The sequence below is a fragment of the Macaca nemestrina genome, chromosome 9 (assembly GCF_043159975.1).
Source record: "Macaca nemestrina isolate mMacNem1 chromosome 9, mMacNem.hap1, whole genome shotgun sequence".
Taxonomy (NCBI): Eukaryota; Metazoa; Chordata; class Mammalia; order Primates; family Cercopithecidae; genus Macaca; species Macaca nemestrina.
In genome coordinates this window covers 64,955,967-64,969,837 of record NC_092133.1, presented here as the reverse complement: position 1 = coordinate 64,969,837, position 13,871 = coordinate 64,955,967, and the positions used below count along the sequence as shown (strand labels likewise).

At 43.7% G+C, this 13,871-nt stretch overlaps 1 protein-coding gene across 5 annotated transcripts in view; it reads right to left on the bottom strand.

Annotated features, from left to right (window-relative positions):
• Positions 1-13,871, bottom strand: part of LOC105466115 (cell division cycle and apoptosis regulator 1) — a 78,925-nt gene that overhangs the window by 57,019 nt on the left and 8,035 nt on the right. For all 5 annotated transcript variants that reach the window (XM_011715067.3, XM_071069648.1, XM_071069645.1 and 2 more), the window contains exons 3-4: positions 1,760-1,932; positions 928-972 (exon numbers count right to left, since the gene is read on the bottom strand). In XM_011715067.3, the coding sequence (XP_011713369.2) occupies positions 928-972; positions 1,760-1,932 (218 nt within the window). The remainder of the gene's footprint in view (positions 1-927; positions 973-1,759; positions 1,933-13,871) is intronic.

Genomic DNA, 13,871 nt, shown 5'->3' with positions numbered 1-13,871 from the left:
GACAGGAGCATAACAGTCCGAAGGGTAGTTCTTTCCAGATTATTCTCTGCACCCTTTTTTTTTTTTTTTTTTTGAGATGGAGTTTTGCTCTTGTTGCCCAGGCTGGAGTATAATGGCACGATCTCGGCTCACCACAACCTCCGCCTCTTGGGTTCAAGCGATTCTCCTGCCTCAGCCTCCCTGTCTCAGCCTCCTGAGTAGCTGGGATTACAGGCCTGCGCCACCACACCCGGCTAATTTTGTATTTTTAGTAGAGACGGGGTTTCTCCATGTTCGTCAGGCTGGTCTCAAACTCCCAACCTCAGGTGATCCGCCCACCTCGGCCTCCCAATGTGCTGGGATTATAGGCGTGAGCCATCGCGCCCAGCCTCCTCATACTTTCTTTTTTTTTTTTTTTTTTTGAGACGGAGTCTCGCTCTGTAGTCCAGGCTGGAGTGCAGTGGCCGGATCTCAGCTCACTGCAAGCTCCGCCTCCCGGGTTCACGCCATTCTCCGGCCTCAGCCTCCCGAGTAGCTGGGACTACAGGCGCCCGCCACCTCGCCCGGCTAGTTTTTTGTATTTCTTAGTAGAGACGGGGTTTCACCGTGTTATCCAGGATGGTCTCGATCTCCTGACCTCGTGATCCACCCGTCTCGGCCTCCCAAAGTGCTGGGATTACAGGCTGGAGCCACCGCGCCCGGCCAACCTCCTCATACTTTCTTAGAAACATGCAACAAAGACTAAGGATTTGGGTACTTAGGACCACCCTCCTATCTCCCTCACCCTTGTAGACATTCCTTTTTTCCTACCTGATTTACTCCAGCCCCTCCCAAAAAATTCGTATCGCATGTTAAGGTAGCTGACAGAAATAAAACTCTCTATCAATTGAACTTTGGAGCAAATGGCTATTTTAAAATCAGTTTTTAACATGGAAAATATAAACTAACCTGTTGTTGCACACTATACAGGGCCTGCTGAGGTTGTGAATATTGCTGAAAGATTAAAAAAATGTTTTTCAAAGAAAAATAGACACTAAATTTATTCATTCTCAAAAAGTGATATACATAGAAATACATACAATTACACTAAACATAAACTTTCTGTTCTGGCATGGCATTGATTCATAAAACAAAAAAATAAATAAAAATAAAAATAATAAAGATAAATTTTCTGGAACAGTGAAACTTCATCTAAATTAAATAAAGTTGTGATTACTTATACTCCGGGATCCAAAAAGAAGTAAATCTTATTCACGTAATTAAGGTATAAGAATGGCCCAATTTAAGGACTTAAAATTTTTGACTATTCAACTACTCTTTTTTTTGGACACAGGGTTTTGCTCTGCCTCCCAGACTAGAGTGCAGTGGTGCAATCTCAGTTCACTGCAGCCTCAACCTCCCAATGCTCAAGCAATCCTCCCACCTCAACCTCCCAAGCAGCTGGGACCACATGCGTCCTTCACCACGCTGGCTAATTCTCGTTTTTTCTGCAGATGCTGTCTCACCATGTTGCCCAGGCTGGTCTCAAATTCCCGGGCTCAGACGATCCTCCCACCTCAGTCTCTTAAAATGCTGGCATTACAGGCATGAGCCACCATGCCTGGCCCAACTATTCTTCCCTATATATGCTGGTCAGATATAACATTCATCACCAGAAAAATAAATAAGCATAATAAAAACACATAATTCTTCACTACCTATCAAATGAAGGTAGCAATGCTAGCTACTCAGATTTCATAAAGTTTTCTACATCAAATAATTAGACCTATTAAAGATTTACCTGTTGTAATGCAGCTGCTGCAGCTGCGGCTTGCTGTTGCAATGCAGCAGTTTGTGTTAACTGATAGTTTGCTGGAGTTTGTGTGGTAAGGCCTGCTGCCGCCAATGCAGTTTGCTGTGTGTAAATGGTAGGAGATGCTCCAAGGAGTGATGGCTGTTGAACACCCAGTGCAGCTAAAATGAAATCAAAAAGGAAAACATAAAAATCAAGATTATGAAGAATATAAAAAATATGAAAAAAGTACACAGAAGAGATATCTGCAAACCCATGTTCACTCTAGCACTATTCACAATAATCAAGATATGGAATCAACCTAAGTGTCCATCAGTGAACAACTGGATAAAGAAAATGTGGTATATATCCACAAGGGAATACTATCCAGCCTTAAGGAGAATATCCTGTAATTTGCACCACGTATGAACCTTGAAAGACATTATGTTAAGTGAAATAAGCCAGGCACAGAAAGAAGAATATTGCATGATCTCCTATGTGGAGTGTAAGAAAGTCAAACTAAGAGAAACAGAGTAAAATCATGGTTAAAAGAGGCTGTGGGGCCCAGGGTAGGATTGGGCACACGTTGGTCAAAGGTTTCAGTTAGGAGGAATGTTCAAGATACCCAGTGAACATCATGTTGACTACTGTTAATAACAATACACTATATATGTAAACACTGAGAGCAGACTTTTAAGTCTTCTCACAACAAAAATATGTGAAGTAATGCACATTAAATAGCTTGATTTAGCCATTCCATGACATATATATACATCAAGACTTTACATATATCTATAAAACTTTGGTATTGTGTACGTATACCCTAAATACATAGGATTTTTACATGTCAGGAAAAATTTCTAATTTTAAAAAAGACTAAAACTGGCTGGGGGATAGTGGCATATGCTTGTAATCCCAGGACTCTGGGAAACCAAGGTGGGAGGATCACCTGAGGTCAGGAGTTCGAGACCAGCCTGGCCAACATAGTGAAACCCTGTCTCTACTAAAAATACAAAAACTAACTGGGCATGGTGGCATATGCCTGTAGTACCAGCTGCTCAGGAGGCTAAGGCAGGAGAATCGCTTAAACCTGGAAGCCAGAGGTTGCAGTGAGCTGAGATCACCACTGCACTCCAGCCTGGGCAACAGAGTGAGACTCCATCTCAAAAAAAAAAAAAAAAAGAAAAAGAAAACAGACAAAAACAACACTTAAGCACAAAAAGCCTGGTCCAAAGGTAATGAGTTACCTAAACTGTTTGTTCAGTTACTGACTGAACTCCTTGTTCTACTCTTTTCCCCTTCTCATTATAATGCTTGTCTAGTCTCTGAAGAAAAAAATGTAGGCTGGACAAGGCGGCTCATGTCTGTAATTCCAGCTCTTTGGGAGGCTGAAGTGGGAGGATCACTTGGGCCCAGGAGTCTGAGACCAACCTGGGCAACAAAGTGAGATCTCATCTCTATGAAGATTTTAAAAAATAAACCACACACAGAGGCAGGTAGCTGTAGCCCCACCTGCTCAGGGAGCTGAGATAGGAGGACCATTCTACTCAGGATGCTGAGATGAGAGGATCACTTGAGCCCAGACATTCCAGGCTGCAGTGAGCCATAATCCTTTTTTTTTTTTTTTTTGAGACAAGAGTCTCGCTCTGTCGCCCAGGCTGGAGTGCAGTGGCTGGATCTCTGCTCACTGCAAGCTCCGCCTCCCGGGTTTACGCCATTCTCCTGCCTCAGCCTCCCGAGTAGCTGGGACTACAGGCACCCACCACCTCGCCCGGCTAGTTTTTTGTATTTTTTAGTAGAGAGGGGGTTTCACCGTGTTAGCCAGGATGGTCTCGATCCCCTGACCTCGTGATCCGCCCGTCTCGGCCTCCCAAAGTGCTGGGATTACAGGCTTGAGCCACCGCGCCCGGCCTGTGAGCCATAATCCTATGAGGGATTTTCACAGAGTGAAACTCTACCTCTCAATATTGAAGAAAAAAAAAAAAGGCACAAAAAGGGTTTGTGTTTTTGAGACACAGTCTCACTTTGTCACTAAGGCTGCAGTGTAGTTGTGCGAATACAGCTTATGGAAGCCTTGACCTCCCCAAGTTCAAGTGATCCTCCCACCTCAACCTTACGAGTAGGTGGGACTACAGGTGCAAGCCACCACATCCTGCTAATTTTTAAATTTCTGGTAGAGAAGGGATCCCCTTATGTCTCCCAGGCTGGTCTTGAACTCCTAGGCTCAAGCAATCCACCTGCTTCATTCTCCCAAAGTACTGGGATTACGGGTGTGAGCCACCAACCACAACTGGCCACCAAGAGGTTTTAGTTAGTGTACACTACTGTACTGAGAAATTAAAAAACATTTCACCATGTAGTGACTTAAAATGATAATTTGCTAAGGCCAAATAATTGGGGAGAGGGACTCAAAATGATAGACTTTGGTACTTAAATGTTTAATGTATGCTTAGAGATAGCTACACACTGAGAATATGATAAAGGTTTTACTTGATCCTTTTACCCAATTCCATTAAATGCAGAAACTTTAGGTAAAAATTATGGTCTACATCCTGGCTAACACGGTGAAACCCCGTCTCTACTAAAAAATACAAAAAAAAAGGCCGGGCGCGGTGGCTCAAGCCTGTAATCCCAGTACTTTGGGAGGCCGAGGCGGGTGCATCACGAAGTCAGGAGATCGAGACCATCCTGGCTAACATGGTGAAACCCCGTCTCTACTAAAAATACAAAAAACTGGCCGGGCGTGGTGGCAGGTGCCTGTAGTCCCAGCTACTCGGAGGCTGAGGCAGGAGAATGGCGTAAACCCAGGAGGCAGAGCTTGCAGTGAGCCGAGATCGCGCCACTGCACTCCAGCCTGGGTGACACAGCGAGACTCTTGTCTCAAAAAAACAAAAACAAAAACAAAAACAAAAACAAAAACAAAAAAAAAACTAGCCGGGCGAGGTGGCGGGCGCCTGTAGTCCCAGCTACTCAGGAGGCTGAGGCAGGAGAATGGTGTAAATCCGGGAGGCGGAGCTTGCAGTGAGCTGAGATCCGGCCACTACACCCCAGCCTGGGCAGACAGAGCAAGACTCCGCCTCAAAAAAAAAAAAAAAAAAATTATGGTCTAGCACTGAACTTCCCAAAAACACATCCCCTAGAAAAATGACCACTAGCTCCCTGGAGCAATAAATATTGGAAAAAATGGGATCTAAGGCTAAGTTCAGGAAACTGAATTAAACGCAGGAATTAAATGTGTTTATGCTTTATGTAACTACTTTACGTAATTTAGTTGAATTAAACTGAATTACACCTCAGGAGGCTGAGGCACGAGAATCGCTTAAACCGGGGGGGCAGAGGCCGCAGTAAGCCAAGATCGTACCACTACACTCTAGCCTGGGTGACACAGTCAGACTCTGTGTCAAAAAAAAAAAAAAAGAAATGGAATCTCATTAATGTTGCCCAGGGTGGTCTTGAACTCCTGGGTTCAAGCGATCCTTCTCCCTTACACTCCCGAAGTGTTAGGATTACAGGCATCAGCCAAATTTTCTCAATGGTATCCAGGGGGAAAAAACCAAGAGGCCATAAAAACCAGTATTTGCTCATGGAACACATCCTTCCCCAAACTATCTTGCTTGTATCTGAAAACAGTCTGAAAAAAATGCTGCTTTATAACTATTAGTTATTAACTCTATAGAAAGAACAATTTGTGCTTTATAAAAACAGAATAGGCCGGGCGCGGTGGCTCAAGCCTGTAATCCCAGCACTTTGGGAGGCCGAGACGGGCGGATCACGAGGTCAGGAGATCAAGACCATCCTGGCTAACACGGTGAAACCCCGTCTCTACTAAAAAGTACAAAAAACTAGCCGGGCAAGGTGGCGAGCACCTGTAGTCCCAGCTACTCGGGAGGCTGAGGCAGAAGAATGGCGTAAACCCGGGAGGCGGAGCTTGCAGTGAGCAGAGATCCGGTCACCGCACCCCAGCCTAGGTGACAGAGCGAGACTCCGTCTCAAAAAAAAAAAAAAAAACAAAAACAGAATAAAGAGCTTTAATAAACCGATCAAAGGAAGGTACCCTACTCTTGAACATCACAAAAATTCGTTCAAAGTTTGAGGTTTATTATCAACTATTTAAAAAGTCTAATTTCATTTAAAATAAAACAAAAAATAACAAAAGAAACAAAATCCTAGGAATCATATTTAGAATTTTAAAAAATTCAAAATTATCATCTGCAAAAACAATAATTTTTAAAAATGTTTTTAAAAAAACCTTGGCGTGGTGGCTCACGTCTGTGACCCCAGCACTTTGGGAGGCTGAGCAGGGTGGATTACCTGAGGTCAGGAGTTTGAGACCAGCATGGCCAACGTGGTGAAACCTTGTCTCTACTAAAAATATAAAAATTAGCCAGGTGTGATGGCGTGAGCCTGTCATCCCAGCTACTCGGGAGGCTAAGGAAGGAGAATCACTTGAACCCGGGAGGTGTAGTAAGCCAAGATCATGCCACTGCACAGCACCCTGGGTGACAATGTGGGACTTGATCTCGACAAAAATAAAAAATAAATAAATTTTTAAAATTCTTATTATAATAGAGATGGGGTCTTGCTATATTGCCCAGGCTGGTCTCAAGTGTCCTGGCCTCAAGTAATCCTTCTGCCTGTGCCTCCCAAAGTGCTGGGATTTCAGGCCAAAACCAAAATTTCAAAATTTAAAGAAAGAGAAGAATCTACAGTGAAAAGAAAACTTTACAAATGCCCTAAATACACAGCGCTAATCATTACAACACTGAATTTTTCATTTTTTCTTTTCTATTTTTTTGAGACAGGGTCTTACTCTGTCACACAGGCTCGAGTACAGTGGCAGAATCTTGGCTCACTGCAGCTTCAACCTCCCGAACTCAGGTGATCCTCCTCCCTCAGCCTCCTGAGGAGGTGGGACTACAGGCACATTCCACCATGCCTGGATAATTTTTGATATTTTCTGTAGAGATAGGGTCCCAGTATGTTGCCCAGGCTGGTGTTGAATTTCTGAGCTCAAGCAATCCATCCACCTTGGCCTCCCAAAGTGCTGGGATTATAGGTATGAGCCACTGTGCCTGGCCTATTTTCTCTTTTAACTATTTTTAAGATAAGTCAGATGTCATAGGTAGGGAGAAAGGATAAAACAAAGACCAACAAAATGAATTTAAATAGAAAGACCTGGGGAATATCTTAACACCAATATTAATTCAAAATGAGGTTAACTGCAATGAGAATACAGAAAAAATAGTGTATCAAAATGTAGGGCACAAGTTCTATCACTTTTTTTTCAGAGATGTAGTCACACTGTTATCCAGGCTGGAAGGTGGTGGTGCAATCTTAGCTCACTGCAGCCTTGAACTCCTGGGTTCATGCAATCCTCTCGCCTCAGGATCCCAAGCAACTGGGACTACAGTCACACGCCACCATGCCTGGATAGCGCATAGCTTCTAAAAGGTAGGATAATTTCCTTAAACTGTATGCAAAATGGAAGATAAATGCATAGCTATCATCCGATTTTCAAAAGGATTATATATAGACCCAAGAAAGGTTAAGAACAACTGTTCTGACCGGGCATGGTGGCTCACACCTGTAATCCCAGCACTCTGGGAGGCTGAGGCGGGCAGATCACCTGAGGACAGGAGTTTGAGACCAGCCTGGCCAACATGGTGAAACCCCGTCTCTACTAAAAGTATAAAAATTAGCTGGGCATGGTGGTGCACAGCTGTAGTACCAGCTACTCAGGAGGCTGAGGCAGGTGAACAGCCTGAACTAGGGAGGCGGGGGTTGCAGTGAGCTGAGATGGCACCACTGTGCTACAGCCTGGGTGACAGAGCAAGACTCTGCCTCAAACAAACAAACAAAAAAAACTGTTCTGGCAATAGAAAAAAAATTATCATGTAAATAGGAACAAGACCCTAGGAAAAATTATTTTAAATTCTTTATTTATTTATTTATCTATCTATCTTTAATTATTTAAATTCTATTTAAAAATTATTTTTAAAGTATTTTAAATTCTAATAATCTAAATTGGCATGTTAATAAATTTAAATTGGCATGTTCTGCATTTGACATTTTAAAATCAGTGATTCAAGTGTAAGTATCATAACATCACTTTCATACACCTGAACCACGGCCTTAGATTTGCTGTTTCACTCTGCTGGTACCAACTCCCACAATCCTGGAATTATTGACAGTTGCCACAGCAGAAGTGCTCAGAGCCAAAATCGCAGAATGTCTATTTTTTCTTATAATTTTTCTGGGTGTTCTGTATTCTGGCAGCATAAAACAGTCCAGAACCAAGTAGGTGAGATGACATCCAATACCCACACATCTCTTTTCTATACCTGACAGTCCATGGGATGAGTTAGAAACAAGACAATTTCAGCTAGGTACTGTGGCTCATGCCTGTAATCCCAGCACTTTGGGAGGCCAAGGTGGGTAAATTGCTTGAGGCCAGGAGCTCGAGACCAGCCTGGCCAACATGGCAAAACCCCACGTCTACTCAAAATACAAAAATTAGCCAGACGTGATGGCCCATGCCTGTCATCCCAACTTCTTCAGAGGCTGAGGTACTTGCTTGAACCCAGGAGGTAGAAGTTGCAGTAAGCCGAGATTGTGCCACTGCACTTCAGACTGGGTGACAGAGCAAGACTCTACAAAACAAAACAAAACAAAAAGACAATTTAACGGGTAATAAAGAGTTTGACTGCTAGGAAAAATTGATGGGAAGATAATTTACACTGCAGTAGAGTAGTTGCTTCACACCACTAGGTACTTATTCAAATTTTGTGAAATCACTGTGAATGTGATTATATCTTTTATAAATATATAACAGTGCTTTTCTAAATCACTTATACTTGAGACTTTAGTTTCAATGAAGTGTATTTCATTAAATATTTATTAATGCTTCCCTATGTGGACATTTGAGAAGCTATCCTTAAATATTTTTATACATGCATTCGGCACTCAATGTGAATTATTAGAATCAACATTCTGCAAGTAATTCTGTCATCTGCAAAGTACAAAGTTACTAATCTCTGATTTAATCTCCCTCACACACATAAACAGCCAAACACATGTTATTTGAAGATCTTTTCCAATTATACATGTTGAAGCACTCTGATCCTTTACTTTTACCTCATTCAATGATTGTCAAAGGTCCCATACCACAATCACAATAGATACTTATCACTATGTATTTATATCACAAATAACTAAATGAAATGAGACCTAAATGACCACAGGCTATCTGCTAAATAAAATTTAGGCCTGGCACAGTGGCTCATATTTGTAATCCCAGCAATTTGCGAAGCCAGGGTGAGCAGACTGCTTGAGCCCAGGAATTTGAGGGCAGACTGGGCAACAACGCAAAACCCTGTCTCTATGAAAAATATTAAAAAATTGGTAGTACATGGTGGCGCACACCTGTAGTCCCAGCTACCCAGGAGGCCGAGGTGGGTGGATCACCTGATCCCAGGATATCAAGGCTACAGTGAGCCGTGATTGCACCACTGTACTCCGGCCTGTGTGACAGAGTGAGGCCCTGTCTCAAAAAATTAAATTAAAAACAGTAAGGGCTAAGTTTTCTGAAACCACCTTTAAGGATAAAAATATTCTTTTTTGGCCAGGCGTGATGGCTCACACCTGTAATCCCAGCACTTTGGGGGGCTGAGGTGGGCAGATCATGAGGTGAAGAGATCGAAACTATCCTGGCCAAAATGGTGAAACCCTGTCTCTACTAAAAATACAAAAATTAGCTGGGCATGGTGGCACGTGCCTGTAGTCCCAGCTACTCGGGAGGCGGAGGCAGGAGAATCGCTTGAACCCAGGAGATGGAGGTTGCAGTGAGCTGAGATCCCGCCATTGCACTCCAGCTTGGGCGACAAAGCCAGACTCCATCTCAAAAAAAAAATAAATAAATATGTATACATATATTATTTTTAAAAAACTACAATCAGTTTCATATGACTAAAACAGTCATGTTATAATATACTATTAACATAATTATTTATTGACCACAAGGTATAATTAAAACACAAAAGAGGAGCTGGGCGCAGCGGCTCACGCCTGTAAACCCAGCACTTAGGGAGGCCGACATGGGTGGATCACCGGGTTAGGAGTGTGCGACCAGCCTGACCAAAATGGTGAAACCCCGTCTCTACTAAAAATACAAAAATTAGCCAGGTGTGGTGGTGCGCATGCCTGTAATCCCAGCTACTCAGGAGGCTGAGGCAGAAGAATCGTTTGAACACGGGAGGCAGAGGTTGCAGTGAGCCGAGATTGCACCACTGCACTCCAGCTGGGCGACAAGAGCTAAATTCCATCTCAGTAGAAAAAAAAAAAAGGTGACTCATCTTTCTGAAACAATGAATAAAATTCAAAATCTTGTGGAGCATGTTGGTGCACACAGGGGCCTAAGGCAGGAGGGCTGCTTCCGCCCAAGAGTTCAAATCCAGCCTAAGCAACATAGTAAGACCCCGCTCTAAAAATAAATTTTTAGGCCAGGCACGGTGGCTCACGCCTGTAATCCCGGCACTTTGGGAGGCTGAGACAGGCGGATCGCGAGGTCAAGAGATATAGACCATCCTGGCTAACACGTGAAACCCCGTCTCTACTAAAAATACAAAAAAAAATTAGCCGGGAGCGGTGGCAGGCGCCTGTAGTCCCAGCTACACGGGAGGCTGAGGCAGGAGAATGGCATGAACACGGGAGGCGGAGCTGGCAGTGAGTCGAGATCGCGCCACTGCACTCCAGCCTGGGCGACAGAGGGAGACTCCGTCTCAAAAAAAAAAAAAGAAGAAAATAAAAATAAATTTTTAAAGACTTTAAAATTCAAAATTTCAAACTGACCCAAGAAACGTTTTTGCTTTTTTTTTTTTTTTTTTTTTTTTGAGACAGAGTCTTGCTCTGTCGCCCAGGCTGGGGTGCAGTGGCCGGATCTCAGCTCACTGCAAGCTCCGCCTCCCGGGTTTAGACCATTCTCCTGCCTCAGCCTCCCGAGTAACTGGGACTACAGCGGCCCGCCACCTCGCCCGGCTAGTGTTTTTTTTTTTTTTTTTTTTTTTTTTTTTTTTAATTGAGACGGCGTCTTGCGCTGTCGCCCAGGCTGGAGTGCACTGGCCGGATCTCAGCTCACTGCAAGCTCCGCCTCCCGGGTTTGCGCCATTCTCCTGCCTGAGCCTCCCAAGTAGCTGGGACTACAGGCGCCCGCCACCTCGCCCGGCTATTTTTTTTGTATTTTTTAGTAGAGACGGGGTTTCACTGTGTTAGCCAGGATGGTCTTGATCTCCTGACCTCGTGATCCACCCGTCTCGGCCTCCCAAAGTGCTGGGATTACAGGCTTGAGCCACCGCGCCCGGCCGTTTTTTGTATTTTTTAGTAGAGACGGGGTTTCACCGTGTTAGCCAGGATGGTCTCGATCTCCTGACCTCGTGATCCGCCCGTCTCGGCCTCCCAAAGTGCTGGGGTTACAGGCTTGAGCCACCGCGCCCGGCCTTTTTTTTTTTTTTTTTAGACAGAGTTTTGCTCAATCCTCCTGACTCAACCTCCTGAGGGACTACCAGCATGTGCCACCACATTGGTCTTAAACTCCTGGAATCAAGTGACCCACTCAAAGTGGGGGGATTACAAGAGTAAGTCACTACGCCTGGCTACAAAATAATATTTTAAATATAACGTACTGGCTGGGCGTGGTGGCTCAAGCCTGTAATCCCAGCACTTTGGGAGGCCGAGACGGGTGGATCATGAGGTCAGGAGATCGAGACCATCCTGGTTAACATGGTGAAACCCCGTCTCTACTAAAAAATACAAAAAACTAGCCGGGCAAGGTGGTGGCGCCTGTAGTCCCAACTACTCGGGAGGCTGAGGCAGGAGAATGGCGTAAACCCAGGAGGCATAGCTTGCAGTGAGCTGAGATCCGGCCACTGCACTACAGCTTGGGTGACAGGGCGAGACTCTGTCTCAAAAAAATAAAATAAAATAAAATAAATAAATAAATAACGTACTACAAGTGTTATGATCTTATATAACTGTATTGTCCAATTTACTACCCACCAAACACATGTGGCTGTTTCATTTAAATTAATAAAAATTAACATAAAATTACAATTTCAGTTCCTCAGTCACACTAAGTATATTTCAGGGGCTTCATAGTCACATGTAGTTAGTGGGTATCATATTATACAATACAGATATAGCACATGCTCATTACCATAGAAAAGTTCTACCTTATGTTTATTGCGGCACTACTCACAATAGCAAAGACTTGGAATCAACTCAAATGTCCATCAGTGACAGACTGGATTAAGAAAATGTGGCACATATACACCATGGAATACTATGCAGCCATAAAAAAGGATGAGTTCGTGTCCTTTGTAGGGACATGGATGCAGCTGGAAACCATCATTCTCAGCAAACTATCACAAGAACAGAAAACCAAATACCGCATGTTCTCACTCATAGGTGGGAACTGAACAATTAGATCACTTGGACACAGGAAGGGGAGCATCACACACCGGGTCCTATTGTGGGGAGGGGGTGGGGGGAGGGGGGAGGGATAGCATTAGGAGATATACCTAATGTAAATGACAAGTTAACGGGTGCAGCACACCAACATGGCACATGGCACATGTATACATATGTAACAAACCTGCATGTTGTGCACATGTACCCTAGAACTTAAAGTATACTAATAAAAAAATAAATAAAAAAAGAAAAGTTCTACTTATTGGACAGTGCCATTCTTTTTTCTTTTTTTTTTTTTTTTGAGACAGAGTCCAGCTCCGTCGCCCAAGTTGGAATGCAATGGTGCGATCTCCGCTCACTGCAACCTCTGCCTCCTGGGTTCAAGTGATTCTCCTGCCTCAGCCTCCCAAGTAGCTGGGATTACAGGCGCCCACCACCACGCCCAGCATATTTTTGTATTTTTAGTAGAGACAGGGTTTCACCAGGTTGGCCGGGTGGGTCTTGAAATCCTGATCTCAGGTGATCCACCCGTCTTGGCCTCTCAAAGTGCTGGGATTACAGGTGAGAGCCACCGTGTCCGGCCTGGACAGTGCTATTCTATAAGGAAAAAGAAAAGCCTTATTGTTATATGAGGTTCTTATACTTTCTATAATGTTGTAACAGATGACAGCTCTTCTGCTCTCAGAAGTCTTTGGAAGTGATGACTAGTGCTCTTGGCAATAGCCTCTTCTTACTACAATTCAAATAACTGTTGGTCAATCCCCTTAGGCAGTTGAAGACACCATTCACAGGCTAAGTGATCCCTTGAAGGCAGAAATTTGAGACCAGTCTGGGCAACAAAGTGAGACCCTATCTCAAAAAACAAACAAAAACAACCAAAAATAACCCTCCAGGTTTATTTTTGGATGTCTTCTTCCCTTAGCTAAAAAGATTAAAAAAGAAAAAAAAATCAAAAAATGAAATGGATGTTTAAAAAAATATATGAAATGGGTGAGAATTGGTCTGAATCTGGTAAATCCACCTCCATATTTTACTGGTTTAAATACAGATACACATGTAAATGTTTTTCATCAAATATACTGAAGGTACTTCTATATTCAATAATTGATCTAAGGCCGAGCACAGTGGCTCACACCTGTAATCCCAGCATTTTGGGAGAACAAGGCCTGTGGATCAACCGAGGTCAGGAGTTCGAGAGCAACCTGGACAACATGGCGAAATCCTGTCTCTACTAAATATACAAAAATCAGTCGGGTATGGTGGCAAGCCTATAGCCCCAGATATTCAGGAGGCTGAGGCAGGAGAATTGCTTGAACCCTGGAGGCGGAAGTTAGAGTGAGCTGAGATCATGCCACTGAACTCCAGCCTAGGCAGAGTGAGACAGACTCCAGCCTGAGCAGACAGAACGAGACTCCATGATCAAAAAAATAAGATAATTGATCTAAGGGCTAAAGATTTGATTGACTGGTCATTGACTGGTGAGTCACTGGCCATTTATCTCAATGTCTTTTTATTTTATTTTTTTATTTTTTTTTTGAGACGGAGTCTCGCTCTGTCGCCCAGGCTGGAGTGCAGTGGCCGGATCTCAGCTCACTGCAAGCTCCGCCTCCCGGGTTCACGCCATTCTCCGGCCTCAGCCTCCAGAGTAGCTGGGACTACA